Source organism: Coloeus monedula (assembly GCF_965178545.1).
Source record: "Coloeus monedula genome assembly, chromosome: 11".
NCBI lineage: Eukaryota > Metazoa > Chordata > Aves > Passeriformes > Corvidae > Coloeus > Coloeus monedula.
In genome coordinates, this window is record NC_138791.1 from 4,846,519 (window position 1) to 4,862,694 (window position 16,176).

At 61.5% G+C, this 16,176-nt stretch overlaps 2 protein-coding genes across 2 annotated transcripts in view; both read left to right on the forward strand.

Annotated features, from left to right (window-relative positions):
- Positions 1-10,228, forward strand: part of CACNA2D2 (calcium voltage-gated channel auxiliary subunit alpha2delta 2) — a gene marked incomplete at its 3' end in the record, with an annotated part of 188,321 nt that extends 178,093 nt beyond the window's left edge. Inside the window, exons 22-37 of the mRNA XM_082288992.1 lie at positions 3,475-3,535; positions 5,886-5,983; positions 6,187-6,277; positions 6,409-6,471; positions 6,581-6,684; positions 6,758-6,856; positions 6,951-7,045; positions 7,269-7,316; positions 7,704-7,775; positions 7,938-8,090; positions 8,199-8,251; positions 8,357-8,412; positions 8,499-8,622; positions 9,124-9,233; positions 9,437-9,525; positions 10,100-10,228. Coding sequence (XP_082145118.1) covers positions 3,475-3,535; positions 5,886-5,983; positions 6,187-6,277; positions 6,409-6,471; positions 6,581-6,684; positions 6,758-6,856; positions 6,951-7,045; positions 7,269-7,316; positions 7,704-7,775; positions 7,938-8,090; positions 8,199-8,251; positions 8,357-8,412; positions 8,499-8,622; positions 9,124-9,233; positions 9,437-9,525; positions 10,100-10,228 — 1,445 coding nt within the window. The remainder of the gene's footprint in view (positions 1-3,474; positions 3,536-5,885; positions 5,984-6,186; positions 6,278-6,408; positions 6,472-6,580; positions 6,685-6,757; positions 6,857-6,950; positions 7,046-7,268; positions 7,317-7,703; positions 7,776-7,937; positions 8,091-8,198; positions 8,252-8,356; positions 8,413-8,498; positions 8,623-9,123; positions 9,234-9,436; positions 9,526-10,099) is intronic.
- A 2,821-nt stretch (positions 10,229-13,049) lies between these two features.
- Positions 13,050-15,855, forward strand: TMEM115 (transmembrane protein 115). The gene is made up of 2 exons (XM_082289070.1): positions 13,050-13,941; positions 14,672-15,855. Exons 1-2 carry the CDS (start codon positions 13,088-13,090, stop codon positions 14,868-14,870), a joined length of 1,053 nt encoding a protein of 350 aa, XP_082145196.1. The 5' UTR covers positions 13,050-13,087; the 3' UTR covers positions 14,871-15,855.
- The last annotated feature ends 321 nt before the right edge of the window (positions 15,856-16,176 follow it).

A 16,176-nucleotide genomic window follows, 5' to 3' on the forward strand; every position in this document is an offset into this window, starting at 1 on the left:
CCCTGACCCCACGCCAGCCCATGGCTGTCGGGGGGAGAAACACAAAGCAAAGACTTGTGAAAAGTTATAGGGATCACTGTGAGAGGCAAAATAGAGCAAAACTAAAGCTAAGAGAGGCATGAGTAGAGGTGAGCACACAGAGGGAAAGCGAGCTGCCTGCCTGGGCTGCCCCAGGGGCCAGGGTTCGGTCCTTAGGCTTTGCACCCCAAAATGCCAGCCCGGGGCTGCAGGCAGGCGCTGCCTGTTCGCCTCCCGGGGACGAGGGATGGCGCTGTAGCAGCCAGTTAATTTGTGAGCCTGGGGAAGTTTGCATGGATCTCTTTAATTTCCTTTGGTTTATTACGATACTTTGGTTTCGGTTTAAGCCATTTATTCTTTTTATGAGTTCGGTTTCGGTTGGTTTTGATTTTTGTTTGGAATTAATCTGTGTACGTGTGTGTTAGCCTGGCCCCCCTTTCTCTCTCTTTCTCTTTCCCCTGACCCCCGAGCCTTTTCCCCACCTCAGGTCCACGCTGCTCCCAGGGACCCTCTCCCCTGTGGGAGAACCGGACCCTTCCCCTCTGCCCTCCGGTTCCCCCCATTTCTCCCCCTTGGCCACCCCAGGGGCCTGACTCCAGCCCCCCTCCGGATCCAGCCCCTGCCACCCCCTCCATCCATGGGCAGGAGCCCTGTGTCCCTGTGGGGACAAGGCCAAGCTGTCCCCATCCCTGGGAGGGGGGATCCCCCCATCCTCCCCAGTTCTGCCCACCGTGCCATGCATGCCCCCTGACTCAGTGAGGACATTTTGATATCAAGACTGTTGCAACTGTTTGCTACTGATTCTCATTTTCCTTTGGAGTATTGAATATATATCTATATATTTCTCTAGTTATATCTTTGCATATTTTTTTTTTGTTCTTATTTCACCGTGGCCTTTTCTTTTCCTTTTGTTACTGGGTTTTTTCTTCTGTTTTCTTTTCTTCATGTCGTTTTTTGCAAGAGGTTTCCTTTTGGTATGATTATAATACACAATATTTTTATTCAAACATCGATTGAATAAAATATTGTTTGTGCCCCCCTTCCCCCTTTCCACCCAACCCCTTTTTTTTTTGTTTGTTGTTTTTTGTTTGTTGTTTTTCTTGCTTTCTCTCTATGGTGGATTCACACAGTACCAAACATCAAAATGAAGGGCAAGTATTTTCAGTCTCAGACCACTCACCTTCACCACCCCGTCCCCTGCCCCGTGTCCAGTCCCCCCCAGCCCCCTGCTTGCCCATCTCCCTGCCCGTTTGCCACGCCGAACCTGCAAACCGCCACCAACTCGCCCTTCCTCCCTTCTCCTTCTCCTCTTCCTCCTCCTCTCCTCCAGTTCCCTCTTTATTTGAAAGCAACATGTCTTGTTCTGTTCATGAGAGCTTTGTCACAAAAATCCCCACTCCCTCCCTGCGCATCACTCCCAAACCTGGTTTGATACCGTTCAAGAGCCGATCTCGTATGAAACTGCCGTTTTCGATCCACGAGGTTTTTTGTAGCTAGTTGGATGCCCTGCTCTTCCTCCCCAAGGCTGCCCCTTCTTGCTCCTCTTCTCCCGCTCGTCTCCTCCAGCTCCTTCTCCCCCTCTCCTGGCTCCTTTGCTTCCTCCTCCCCAAGACAACTCAACCTGAAAGGGATAGGGCTGTGCAGGGAGCAGGGGGCTATGGGGTGGGTGCCCAAAGGTGGCAGGGATGGAGGGCAGGTGGGGGGCCCAATCCACCACTGCCATCAGCCTCTGGGACAGGCTTTTTGGGGAAAGCCTGCAAACCGGAACCCTCTGCAGAGACGGGGGTGGGACAACCTGGGGCCGTGCCTCCCAGCTGCACAGGTGACAGCGAGCCTGGCCCCATGGGCACGCGGGATGGCTGAGCCCAGGGGTGCCACACTGCCTGCCCCCACAGCTGCTCGGTGGCCATCCCCCCTGCCCTGGGGACCAGCATGGCATGGTTCAGTGTACTGTACCACTGAAGGTACGGTGTCCTGGTGCCGTCTGTGCCCCTGGGAGCAGCCAAGTTTGAGCCCAAAGTCCCACCAAGGCAGGCTGAGGTGCTGGAGTCGGTCTCCCCCTGCAGTGGAGCAGGACATCACCCATGTGACACAGGGCAGGATTTGGCCCACGTTCCCTCAATGCCAGAGGGGCCCCCTGAGGCAGGACCCACAGCTCCCACACAGCCCCACAGGGGGCCAGGGGACACGCAGCACACATGGTCCCCATGGGACCCGCCACCACTCTCCATCCCATACAGCCCCCAGCACACGGCACCCACCAGCAGCCTGCCCGGCAGCACCCCCTCCCTGGCACAGGCTGGGGGGGCACTGCAACAGAGGAGGGGCCATGAGGGACCGGGCCAGGCGGGCAGGACAGTGGGGAGGTGGAAGTGTCACCCTCAGCCCTGTTCTATCAGCCTTGAGTTGCCTCCTCCCAGCGCCCCTGTGATGGCAATGCTGATGGACCAAGTACGAGTGTTTTGTACTCCTCTCCTCCTCCTCCTCCTCCTCTTCTTCCTCTCATCGGCTTGTACCCAGCCCCTGCCTCCAGCCCTCAGAGAGCAACAGTCCAACCTCTGGCTGTGCCGTGCAATGCACCAGGAGCTGGCGGGAGGGCAAGGAGGTGGCGGTGCCCGTCGGGGGAGATGTTGTCCCCGGTGTGTCCCACAGCACCCCTCCATGCACCCCCTAAGCCAGCTCGCCCCCGTGAGCTGAGCCCTGCATCCTCTGTCTCCTCTGCCGGGGGCATTCCCAGAGACACCCCAAACGTGCTGGGCTGCACCCCCCCTGTTAAGGCGGAGTGCGCTGGCGGGCGAGTGAGGATCCCCATCCCCATTGGGATACCACCGCCCCGGGGAGGGAGGGGGCACCGGTGCCCGGCAGCGGAGCCCATCAGCGCATTGCACGGCCCTGCAGCAGGGCGGGAGCCTCTGGTTGGACTGTCCTCGGCAAGGTTCCCCTCTGGCCATGTTGATGCCTGAAAACTCCCTTTATTTTTTCTCCCGACAACCGAGTGTTCTGGTGATCCTCCTCCGGCCAGGAGCGCAGCATGTGGTTCCCTGCCCTCGTCCACCACCCTTTCCCCGAGAGAGAGACGTCCCCCCGCCCTCCCGAACATGCATATATATATATACATGTGCGCACATATATATATGTGTGTGTGTCTGTGTGTCCCTGCGTGCCCGCCACCGGCCGCGCGTACGCACCCGCGCGCCTTCAGCCCGCGACCGAGCAAATTCGAGCCGAGATGGGCAAACCTCTCCTGATTTGGCTCTAACCTTCCTTCCCGTGCGGTGCCAGCAACAGCAGAACGGCCTTTTCCTTCCTCTCTTGTTACCAAGAGCAGCAAATGCCTTTTTCTCTTTTTTTTTTTTGGTTCCCTCCCCTCTCTCTCTCTCTGTCCGTCTCTCTCCCTCCTGGCCCCGGCGCCCCCGTCCCCGCTCCCCGCCGGATAACCTTCCCTTTCTGTTGCAGATTTTGAATACCTGCTGCCCAACAGCTTTGAGTCGGAGGGACATGTGTTCATTGCTCCCAGGTAGCTTTGCGTGTGCGCTTGCCGAGGTGTGCATCCGCCCCGGCCCCGCTGCCGACCCCGCCATCGCCCCCATCCTCGCCTCATCGTGCCTTGTCCCCGCTCCCCGTGCCCTGTGGCTGTGTGTGTCGTGTGCCCGCTCGGCCGCGGGGCTGCCGCCGGGACCCCGGCCCCGCCGCCCCCCCGGTTGCATCCAGCACAGTTATATATGCACCCGGTGCAGCCCGACCTCTGCGCGTGCATATATAGGTATAGTTTCTGAAAATCCCTGCCGAGCGAGGCGCCGGCGGTGGCATCATACAGTCGTGCTGGCTGCGGGGGAGGGGGGGGAAGGATAAGGAAGAGGAGACTTCGGCTCAAATTTGGGATGCCCAGAGGGTTTGGGGACATGAGGACAGCATAGTGGCCGCTGGACAGACAGATATGTCCCCTCCCCTGGGCCATGCCACCCAGACTTGTCACCTAGCAGGGATGAAGGGTCATCCCTCAGTGGGGTGTTTGAGGAGCCCCATGGCTCTGCCAGCACCCTGCCCTTCCCGCTACTACAGTGCAATCTCTGACCAGCCCTAATTAACATCATCAGCTAATCACCTATCTGCTGATAGGTCCTTATAGCAGCTAAACGTCCTGTTAGGGGGTGTTTTGCTAGTGCAGCTTTTGGGAACTGGAGTGGGTTGAGGTACAGCACGGCCACCTGCGGGTACCCCCCACCTTCCCAGCCCACAGCAGCAGTCACTCACACTAACTGGGTGGACCAGCCCAAAATGTACAGTCGCTGCGCAGCCCCCGCTTTTTGGGGAATTTAGTCCCCAGGCCCTCTGCTGGGCAGTGGGAGTGAAGTCCAGGACACATGGGAGCCAAAGCAGAGTGTGAATGAGAAACAGGGAAACTGTTAATGAAAATTGGCCTGTAAGCACACTAAGAGGATGGAGAGGGAGGTGATGCCCGAGCCCAAGGCCCCAGGAGTGGGTCTGCACCCACTGTCCTGCTCAGCCTACAGTGATGGGCTCAGTGTTCGGTGTGGGGCTCTGCAGATGGTGCAGCAGGAGAAAACAGTGGGCTGTGGAAAACAGGGTGAGGTGTCCCCAGAGCAGCTCCATGGGCACCTTGCTGCGGTGGGTGCTGCCCGGCGTGGGCAGGGGCAGGGAGGGGCAGTGTGCCGGGGCGTGTCTGGCACCCAGGGCGACTGTATGATCTGCAGCCGGCACTGCCGCGCCCATGGGCCACTGGAAATTTTCAGAAACCGTATATCCCCTGTTCCCCGTGGGTGTGTGAGTACCTGTATCTGTGCGTGTCGGTGGAGATATTTAGGTGGCTGTTCCCCCCCGACCAGGGGTTGTGGGGCTGGGCCGAGCTGGCCAGGGTGCCCCACCTTTTTCAGCTGCCCTGAGGGCATGCTCACTGCCACCCTTTGCTCCAACATTTGTCCTCTTAATGAGGTTTATGGCAGTCAGGAGCTTGGCAGAGAGGTTCTGAGTGGGGGGAGCTCTGAGCACCCCAGCACTGTTCACAGCTACACTGCTGAGGGTGGGAGGCTCTTGGCACCCTGGGGTGGCACTAACCTGTGCCACCCAGTCAGAGCCTCGTGGTGACCAACAGGTTACAGCTGTCCCTGGCATTGGTGGGGCTGGGTTTCTGTGCTCAGGGTGTTCCAGACTGAAGCAAGGACACGGTACCCACCATAGTGCCTGTCCCAGGAGGGTCTCAGGGCCAGTGATGCCCATGGGCGAGCACCCATCTCCACCAGCTGGGGCTCAGCCGACACCCAACCATCTGTGCAAAGGGCACAGGTACGGCTTTGAGTGCCTGCCTGGTGCTGCCAGTGCAGCTGTGGAGAATCCCGAGGCAAATCCCTGCTCACACCCACAGTGGAGCCCCTAATCCCTGGGGTGCCACAGGGGCAGGGCAGGGTGGGCACAGCGGTGCCCACCTGGCCCCACAGGTAAGTACAGTGTCAGAGGCACCCAGTCCCACCAGTAGCCCCACCAGTATGGGAGAGATGGACTCAGTGTTGTAGCATTCTGGGCAAACCAGGATCCATCAAACCTTGCCCTGGCAGAGGTGACGGCACCTCAGTGCCTGTGGCAGTGACAGACCCGGTGACTGGTGTGACGCTGCTCTGGTGGCACTGCAGGCAGCAGGGGCTGGGTACCAGGCAGTCTGCAGAGCTGCCCACAGCCAGTTCCCCTGGCGGGGTGAGACTCCCAGGAGAGGTGGCACATCACCACTGTTGTGTCCCTGTCAAGCCTGGGTGCTGGCAGCACAGTCAGCACCCACCCTGCCATCCCTGGGGGAGAACTGACCTTACCTTTTCCATTCCCACGAACGACAAACCTTGTCCCCCAAACCCCAGAGAGTATTGCAAAGACCTCGACTTGTCGGATAACAACACTGAATTCCTGGAAAACTTTATTGCCCTCATGGAAAAGGTGACCCCAGACTCCAAGCAGTGTGAGTAGCTGGGATGGCTGGTGGGGGGGCTGCCAGGGAGTTGGGGGTGGACAGGGATGCAGGGGGAGATGGAGCAGGGGATGAACTATGCTGGGGTTGGGGTCCTGGGAGCTGCTGTAGAGTGGGTGCTGGGGTAGGGCAGGGGACGTGGGTGGCCCCCTTGGGGCCAGCCCTCACCTTCTCCTCTCCACCTTCCTCTCAAGGCGACAACTTCCTCCTGCACAACCTGATCCTGGACACGGGCATCACACAGCAGCTGGTGGAGAGGGTGTGGAAGGACCAGGACCTCAACACGTAGGTGGAGGGGAGATGGCCCAGGGTGGGCAGCACTGTCTTGGGACAGAGGAGGATTGGGATGGGCCATGGAGACTGGAGCAGAGCAAAACCTCACTGATGGCCGGCGTACCTGGCCCCTCTCCTTGCAGGTACAGCCTCTTGGCTGTCTTTGCTGCCACTGATGGGGGCATCACCCGTGTCTTCCCTAACAAGTGAGTGTCCACCCTGCACAGTGACATATCTGCTCCTGCTGGGCCATCTCTGGTGGGACCAGAGATGACAGTGACAGTTACAGTCATGGCTGTGGCTGCTCCCTGCTAGGGCTGCGGATGACTGGGAGGAGGAACCGGAGCCCTTCAACGCCAGCTTCTATCGGAGGAGCCTGGACAACAAGGGCTACATCTTCAAGCCACCCTACCGGGATGGTGGGTGCCAGCTCAGGGCGACAGGCTGCTGCTGGCTCCATGTGTCCCCTGATGTCACCCCTGCCTTCCACAGCTGGCTACCGGGGACTAGACCTGGAGAACAACACCATCGGGATCCTGGTGAGCACCGCTGTGGAGCTCAGCATCGAGGGCAAGACTCTGAAGCCCGCAGGTAAGTAGGGAGCTGGGTGCCCTGGCGCCAGGCTGGGGGGTCCTTGCAACCCCCCCCCCACGCCAGGGCTCACCCCATCTCCCCACTGCCCCAGTGGTGGGGGTGAAGCTGGACCTGGAGGCCTGGGCTGAGAAGTTCAAAGTGCTGGCAAGCAACAGGACGGACCGTGACCAGCTGGGCACCCGCCGAGTACGTCCTGGAGGCTGGCACAACCAGGGAACGGGGTGGGGACAGGACAGGGAGGGAGTTCTGCTTGCTGGAGGGCACTGCTGAGACATGGTACCTGTGGTTGCACTGGGCTTGTTCCTCAGGGTACCTGTCCCCAGCCTCTGGGGACACCACCCTGCACGTTCCCTTGCGGGGGGATGACCATCCTGCTAACCTGTCCCTCTGCCCTGCTTTTGGTTGGCAGTGTGACCCCTCAAGCAGCTGTGAGATGGACTGTGAGGCCAACAACAAGGTGGGTGGTGGGCAGGGGTGGGGGCAGCTGGTGGGGGAGTAGGGAATGGCTGGGAGGGGTCCCTGTCCCCTGCCTATGCAGCCTGTGCACCCACCCTCTCCCCTGCTGCTCCCCAAGCTCAGCCAGACCCAGCCCACCTCGTAGGGATGAAGACCTGGGGGTTGCCCCATGGACTGTGGACCCCCTGAAAAGGCTGTTAAACACCCAGGGTGGGTGGTGTCTCCTGCTCCCTGCACCCAGCACATGTGCTCCAGGCACTGAGATGTTTCTGAGGCTTGGGGACACCGCGCTGGCCCCCCTGCCTGACAAACTGCCACCCCCCACCCTGCTGGTCCTGCCTTGCCCCAGGCATGGCCAGGGTTGGATGATACTGCCCTCCTTCCCCAGGACCTCATCTGTGTCCTCATCGATGATGGGGGCTTCCTGGTGCTCTCCAACCAGGAGGACCACTGGTACCAGGTGAGCAGTGCCCACAGTGCTCCTGGGCGTGGGATGCCAGTGGGGAGCTGAGACCCTTGAACTCATGTCATGGGTGGTGTGACGCAGCCCCACTCGAGTCCCCTCCAGGGGAGTTCCATGTTGAGGTGGCATTTGGCTGCAGATTGAGTGTCCCCATTTCAGGTGGGCAAGTTCTTCAGTGAAGTGGATGCCAACCTGATGTCCGCCCTCTACAACAACTCCTTCTACACACGCAAGGAGTCCTACGACTTCCAGTCTGTCTGTGCCCCCGAGGCCCCCAGCAACACGGGCGCAGCACCCCGTGGCGTCTTCGTGGTGAGCATGCATAGGGATGGTGCATTCCGGCTGGTCTGGGAGCTCAGGGACCCATGAGTGTGTCCCTCATGGGGACCTGCTGGCTCACTGCCCCTTCTTTGCCCACAGCCCACTGTGGCCGATCTCCTGAGTCTCGCCTGGTGGACCTCAGCCGCAGCCTGGTGAGTCCTGCCATGTCCCCTCCCTGGGGTCATTTCCACTGCAGAGTGACACTGGGGTGTCCTTGGGGCTGGGACACCTGACATGGCCACACTTTCCTTCCCCAGGTCCCTGTTCCAGCAGTTCTTGTACAGCCTCACCTACAGCAGCTGGTTCCAGACGGGTGAGTCCCTGGGGAGCTTAGGGCTGGGGGTGGGCAGAGGCTGGGGGGGTTGGTGGCCCTTGGCCCACAGCACTGTGCTGGCACAGAGGAGGTGGTGGGGGACGGCATGGAGGCCAGGGAGACGAGCTGCATCATGAAGCAGACCCAGTACTACTTCAGCACTGTCAACGCCACCTACAACGCCATCATTGACTGCGGCAATTGCTCCAGGTGGGTCTGTCCCTGCTGTCTTACCCCTGGGCAGGGCTGGGGACACCCCCGAGGTGCCTTTGCCAAGATCCCCATGCAGCAGCCTGTGTGGGGGTGATTGGAGATGCTGTGCAGCATTTGGGGGGACTGTGGTACCTGGAGGGGGGACAGAGAGGAACAGTAGTGTCCCCATGGGCTGTGGGTGATGACTTCTCCAGAGCTCCTCTGTGTGGGACCAAGCCCTGGAAGCCCATCAGTGCCGAGTCCCTGGGCAGCCCCTCAGCATGGGAATGGGGAGGGAGGTGGAGCTGAGGATGGGGATGGAGACCAGGGCAGGGAATGGGGATAGGGATGAGGTTGGGGACAGGGATGGGGATGAGGAGAAGGACAGTCATGAAATTGGGTCTGGGGAGGTGCTGCTGCTTCAGCCTCCCCAGAGCCACACACCAGCAGGGCTGGTACTGGGGCTGGGGAGGATTGGGGCACAGGGTAAGTGGGGTCCCACCACCTTCACACCCCCAGGCTCTTCCATGCGCAGAGACTGGCCAACACCAACCTGCTCTTCGTGGTGGCTGACAAGCCCCTCTGCAGCCAGTGCGAGTCTGTCAAGCTGCTGCAGGCAGAGGTAAGAGGTATCCTTTGATGTCTCAGCTGCATCCCACTGGGATGTGGTGGCAGCAGGGTGGGGGGACACGTGGTCTTTGGGACAGGCAGGGGGGAGAAGACCTGTGAAGTTTGGCAGGGGTTGGAGGGAGCTGGCCTGTCGCCAAAGGCACTGGGGGTGCCCTACAAGCCCCCACTGCCCTGTCCCTGGTGGTTTCCTTGACCTGCAAAGCCCCCCCGAGGGACCCCAACCAGTGTGAGCTGGTGGACAGGCCCCGCTACCGGAAAGGCCCCCACATCTGCTTCGACTACAATGCAACAGTACGTGTGGTGTAGGGGGAAGTGGTGGGAGCAGAGCCAGGGGTGTCCCCTAGGAAGGGATGGGGGCAGTGGGTATCCTCTGGTGGGGGAGCAGAGCCATGGGTGGTCCCCTGTGGAGTGCTTCCCTGTGGGGTGGTCCCCAGGGGGAAGTTCGGGCAGTGGGTTCCCTCTGAGCAGGGGAGTGGAGCCATGGGGGGATCCCAGGGGAGCGGAGCTGAGCGGGTCACCCCTGAGGGGGGAATGGAAAGGTGAGTGCGCCCCCTGGCGGGAGCAGAGCCATGAGGGGATCGCGGGGGTGCAGTGCTGTGGGGGGACCCCTCTGATGGGAATAGGGAGGAGGGGTCAGGAGCCCTGGGGTATTGCCTGGGGATATCAGAGTTATGACGGGTCCCTAGGAGAGCAATGCCATGGAGTGCTCTCCTGGCGGGAGAGCAGAGCCATGGGGTCCCAGGGAGAGCAGCACCAGGGGTCGTTCCCGGGGGCTGCGCCACAGGGCTGCAGGGAAGTGGGTGCCCCTGGGCTGCCGAGGAACTGCTGGGGATGCCCCACGGCCCCTCTCTCTTCGCCCACTCAGGAAGATACCTCAGACTGCGGCCGAGGGGCTTCCTTCTCCCCCTCCCTGGGGGTCCTGCTCTCGCTGCAGCTGCTGCTCCTCTACTCCAGCACCAGCCGGCACCCACTGCCCCCTGCCGCCTGCCTTTAGCCCCCTGGCCGCCCCCGCCAGCTCTCTTTTCTTTCAACTTCCATCTCCATGCCCCTCCCCGGCCCGGTGGAGCGGGAGCGACGTCCCCTCCGCCGCCTCGGGGACCCCCACGGTACCGCCCCGCTCTCCCCACCGGCCACAGCCAAAGAAGAGCCGGGGTGCGGGCAGGGGCTCCCCGGCAGAGCGGGGACCGGGACGGTGCCCCGGGGTCACGCCATCCCGGCCGCTCGGACTTGGAAAAGTGGCGTCGGTGTCCTCCGCCCGCGACCCCCCCCCCCATCCACCTCGCCTATTTTTTTAGCCTGAAGATTTTAAAGCAGATCTTTCTACATCGAGTTTCCAACATTTTCACCTGGAGACCGGCGGCGTTTATTGTCAGCAATGAGGACACATGGGAAAAAAACAAAAAACACAAAACAAAACAAAAAAAAAAAACGGAAAAAAAAAAAAGGAGGGGGGGGAAGGACAAAAAAAAAAAAAAAAAAAAAAAAAAAAAGAAAGGACTTGAGTGTGCGGGTCAGTATCATTTGTTCTACCGGTACCGGCCCCAGGGCGTGTGCGGCAGCTCCCAGCATCCCTGCGGGCTGGGGCTGGGAGCGGGCAGGGACAGGGGCGGGGGGCAGTGGCCTTGCCTGCGCCGGGGCACGATGGAGCCCCGGTCGCTGCGCTGGGCTCAGCCGTTCTTGGGCACAGATACTGGGGCGAAAAGGGGGAGGGGGGGGCGGAGAAAGTATTTTGTTTCTTTTCCGTTCTGCAGATCACTGTGAATCCTGTCCACTCAGCCCTGCTCCCCACCCCCAGCCCTGCCCGGACCCCCTTGCCCTGCCAAAGAAGCCGCACTGGCCGGGGGGACGTGCTGCTTGTCCCCTGGGGGACATGCCCTGTGTCCCCGAGTGGGTCACGCCACATGCCCCGCCGCGGGACGTGCCGCACGTCCCCGAGTGCCAAGTGGAGCGGGAGGTGCCACATGTCCCCCAAAGGGACTTGCCAGGCGCCCGTGCCCGTCCCTCGGGGCACCGGGGCTGCTCCCGGGCGCTGCGGAGCTCCTGGCTGGGGCACGCAGCGCTGGGGGGACGGGAGATGGCCCCGCAGTGGTGTCCCCAGGGGCTGGGGCTCACCCCCGGGCGGTCGGGGGGGTGGTGTTTTCCCCCCCACTCAATCCACTGGGTGCCAAGGAGGGGACGACGTGGCTGCTCAGCCCTGGCACCCCACTGCACCCCACAAACCCAGCCAAAAAAGGTGCCGCGGGGCTGGAGGGGCCCGGTGCAGGGTGCCCAGCTGTGACACCCCGGGGTGTCACACCCACCCCCCCCCCCCCCCCCCGGCCCCCGCTGCTCCCGGCAGTGCCGGGGGTCCCTGGGCGGCCTTGGGGACCCTCACCCCCCCGGGGCACCCCGCTCAGAGCCACCCCATCAACCGGGTCCAGGGGCGCCTCCTCGGCATGGCCACCCCGGGGGGGCTGGGGAGGGCGCCAGGCGCTAATTAGTGCTGGGGTTAATTAATGGTCATTCTGCTTGTAGCTTTTTCAGTGTGTGTTTGGTTACTGTCTCTGGGAACCGTGTTTGAACAGATGGCTCTGTGTTACCGGGAGTGTGTGTACTTCTGTAGTCTAGTTAGGTGCTCTGCCAGAAAACCACCACTATACATACCTATAAATATATACATATATAGTCTATTTTAAGTTAAAAACCAATGAGACGAAGGGGGGGCGTGGCCCCGGGCCCCCCGTCCCGCCGGGGTCACCTCCTGCCCTTTCCCCACTCAAAAGCTTCTCTCTGCTCATTCAAAGGCATTGAGTTTTTAATTGATTTTCTTTAATTTATTTTTTTTTTTTGGTTTTTTTGGTTTTTTTTGTACAGAAGAGTTGGAAAACTTAAAAAAAAAACCAACAAAAAGACAATTTGTAAGATATCGTGCGTGTGACTCCTTGTAAAATATTTTCAAATGGTTTATTACAGAGACTCAGTTATTAAATAATGTTCATATTTTCACTTCACAGGCGGTGGCTGCGTCATTGCCCGGGGACGTGGGCACGGCTGGGGGGGCACAGCATGTGGGGAGGCGCAGGATATCGGGGTGCTCCTGGCAGGTGGGACACTGTCCTCACACCTGCTACACCTCGGGGGGGCAGGGACACGGGACAGGCAGGGACACCGCAGAGCCGTGGGCTCACAGAGCCCCACACGCTGCACAGGCGGGGCTGGGGGACAGCAGGGGCTCAGCACCCCCGGACTCCTCCCTCTCCCTGTGTCCCCTCAGGACTGTGTCACCCGTCCCACGCCCTACTCCATGCCCGTGTCCTTGTGCCTGTGTCCCCACGCCCGTGTCCCCCTGTTGCAGGGGGTCAATGTCCCCAAGTGCGCCCCGTGTCCAGCCCGTCCGTGTCCATATCCCCATTTCCCAGGGTGTGTGCCCCCCATGCCCCATAACCGTGTTCTGCCACCTCTCTTCCCCACGTCCGTGTCGCTCGTTTGTCCCATGTCCCCCCGTGTCCGTGTCCCCCCTCTGTTTGTCCCGTGTCGCCCCGCGCTGCCCACGCAGCCGGACTACAAGTCCCGACTTGCCCCGCGATGTCCTGGCCTCGCCCCCACGCCGGCCCCGCCCCGGCGCTCCCGTTCCGCGCATGCGCAGCGGCGCTGTTTGTCCGCGCCCGGCCTGGCCCAGCAGAGGGTCTGAGCGCGGCCTGGCCCGAGGCGGCGGCGGCGGCGGCGGCGGCGGAGGGAGGGAGCGGGGCCGGGGCCGGGGCCGGGGCCGGGGCCGGGGCCGGCCGGCGGCTGCGCGGGGCCCGGCGCGGGGAGGCGGGCGGGTGGGGCCGGGCATCCCCCGCGGGGCCGCCCCGTCCCGCCCGCGGGGCCGAAGATGCGGCGGTACCTGCCGGTGGCCCGGCAGCACTTCCTGGCGGCGCTGGCCGGCACCAGCGTGGTGGTGAAGTCGCTGAGCGCCGCCGTGGTGCTGCTGTACCTGCTCTCCTTCGGTCTGGACACGGCCTACGGGCTGGGGGTGACGCCCGGCTACCTCCTGCCCCCCAACTTCTGGGTGTGGACGCTGCTGACGCACGGGCTGGTGGAGGACCGCGCCTGGGGGCTGGCGGCCAGCCTGGCCACGCTGGGGGCGGCCGGGCGGCTGCTGGAGCCCCTCTGGGGCGCGCTGGAGCTGCTCGTCTTCTTCGCCGTGGTGAACATCTCTGTGGGGCTCCTGGCGGCCCTCGCCTACTTCCTCACCTATGTGGCCTCCTTCCACCTCGACTATCTGTTCGCTGTCCGCATCCACGGCGGGCTGGGCTTCCTTGGGGGGGTCTTGGTGGCCCTCAAGCAGACGATGGGGGACAGCACCGTACTGAAGGTGCCTCAGGTTAGAATGAAGGCTGTCCCCATGCTCCTGCTCCTTCTCCTGGCTCTGCTGCGGCTCGCTGCCCTCGTCGAGAGCAATGTACTGGCCTCGTACGGCTTCGGGCTCCTCTCCAGCTGGGTCTATCTACGCTTCTACCAGCGGCACAGTAGAGGCCGCGGAGACATGAGCGACCACTTCGCCTTCGCCACTTTCTTCCCCGAGATCCTGCAGCCCGTGGTGGGTCTAGTGGCCAACCTGGTGCACAGCGTGCTGGTGAAGGTGCGGCTGTGCCGCAAGACCGTCAAGCGCTACGACGTGGGTGCCCCGTCTTCCATCACCATCAGCCTGCCGGGGACGGACCCCCAGGACGCCGAGAGGAGAAGGTACCACCTGCCCTGCCTTGACCATGGGGATCATGTTTAGGGACAGCGAGGGTGGGGTTTAAAATCCAAACAAGGAGGAAGGGGAGATTTAGGTGCAGGAGCTCAGGAGGGGCCTTCTCCATGGGGGCTGCTTGGGGGCTGCTGTGCCACAGAGGTGGTGAGGAGCATTTCAGGGAGCTGGTGGGACGTTATCCTGCTCTTCCAGATGAGGAGCAGCAATGGAAAGGCAGGGGAGATCCTGGGAAAGGGGCAGACAGGGTTAGGGGTCCCTGCAGGAGGAAGGGGGACAGCCCGGGGCAGTGACAACCCCTGGTCGTGGCAGCCTTGCACCAGTTCACCCTGGTGCAGGGGAGGGCAGTGAGTCAGCCCCACACCCCAGCCCTCCAGCACAGCCAGCACTGGCCTTCCTGTAGTCTGGCGGGAGGGTTTGGACAAGGTGCTGGCGCTCCCTTTTTCCTGCCCTGTTTTATGCCTTTATTCCCCATTCCCGGAGCAGCCCGTGTGCTGTCTGACAGCCTCCAAGTGCACCACGTGGCATGAAAACTCTTGTGTGTAGTCTGGGAGCTGGAGTGGATTTCTGTGGAGCAGTCCTAGGTGCTCCAGGTCTTCTCTGGCACTACTGAATCCACCCTTTCCTGCTGGGAAGAAGCCAGGGACTGACTTGCATAGTGCCCCGTGGGGCAGAGCCGTTGACCCGGGGTTAACCCACCCACGTGCCCTTGTCCTGCAGGCAGCTGGCCCTGAAGGCCTTGAACGAGCGGCTGAAGCGAGTGGAGGACCAGTCGGCCTGGCCCAGCATGGAGGATGATGAGGAGGAGGCGGCAGCCAAGGCTGACAGCCCACTGCTGCCCGAGCCCGGCGCGGCCGGGAAGAGTCCCGGCCAGGAGTCCAACCTCATCAGCTTCCAGGACGCCCCGGCGCAGCTGTGACCGGCCCCCTTCCTGCCCTGTCTCCGTTGGAGAGCTGCTAATCCCCCTCGTGTCCCCCACGGCCGGGAGCGAGGACTCCTCCCGCGGCACAGGCGGGGGATACCTCATTCCATCGCTTCGCTGCTGCTCGCGGCCAGCACCAGGCACCCGGGACAGTGACACTGCCACCACGGTGAGGACAGGAATTCCTGGAGCTGCTCCCCTCAGCGCAGGACAGGCCGTGGAGTCAGCGCAGGCAGCGGGGGCTGTTCTGGGAGAGGGACACGGGGCTGATCCCTGCCCCAAGCCACTGTGCTGGCCCTCGCGGGATCAAAGTCAGCTTCTCCTCTGTGCCAGGGCTTGGCCAGAGCACTCAACACATATTTCCTCCTTTCTGAAGGTAGTTTTGTCCCTAACTGAGGCAGTGGGAAGGCTGGTGGGTTTCTCTTCCAACTGCCTTTCCCACGGGGAGCTTCCCCTCGCCCCAGCAGGAGCTCACCAGGACCGGTGAGAAGTTTGTTGGGTAGGAGGGGACAGGACACTGGGCAGGAAGAGGCCACCCAGTCCCTCCTGGTGGTGCTCCAACACTGCCAGCTCCAGGCTTTGCGCGGTGGGGATTCTCTCCTCCTCCCTCTCCTGCCCCCTCCCCCTGCGAGGAGCTGCTGCCCTTGGCTGCTCCCTGGCTAATCCGTTTGCCAGATTACACTAGAAGCTGGAATTAATTTTTACAGTGGGGCTCTTGCTGCTTCCTCTGGCAGCAGGTTTTCTTTCCTGCAGGTAGAATACGGGCTCCTCCTTTCTTTTCTCTCCTTCTGTGTTGATGAGGTTTTTTTCCTGGACGGAGGATGCTCCCTGCGACAGCCTCCACAGCTCCTGATCCAGCGGGCAATTCCCAGCCCAAGATGCAGATCAGCAGTGTCATGATTATTTTTTTAAAGGACCACACGAGAAGGTTTTGTCAAATGGGAAGAACACAGATGTTTGGGTATTAATAAAGAGTTCTTTGAAAGCATTGGCTCCTGCAGCAGAGCACGGGCAGGGTAGGGGGCCTGGCACAGAGCAGCCCCTGGGGGCTGTTGTCATGAAGCTGGGGAGGGGGTTTCTTCCCAGGTGCTCCCAGCAGGAGGTGGGAAATCTGCAGGGGGAGATGTCTGCCTGCACCCCAAAAGTCATCCCACCCAAGGAGTAAGAGGGCTTGTTGCACTCTAGCTGCCTGAAATTTTTATTGAATAAAAGCTCTGGATACAGAGGAATTTTTCAGCCTGGGAACCGCTCCCAGCTCTCCAGCCCTGCCGGGAGCAGGATGCGTGCTGGAAGGAAGGCTGTT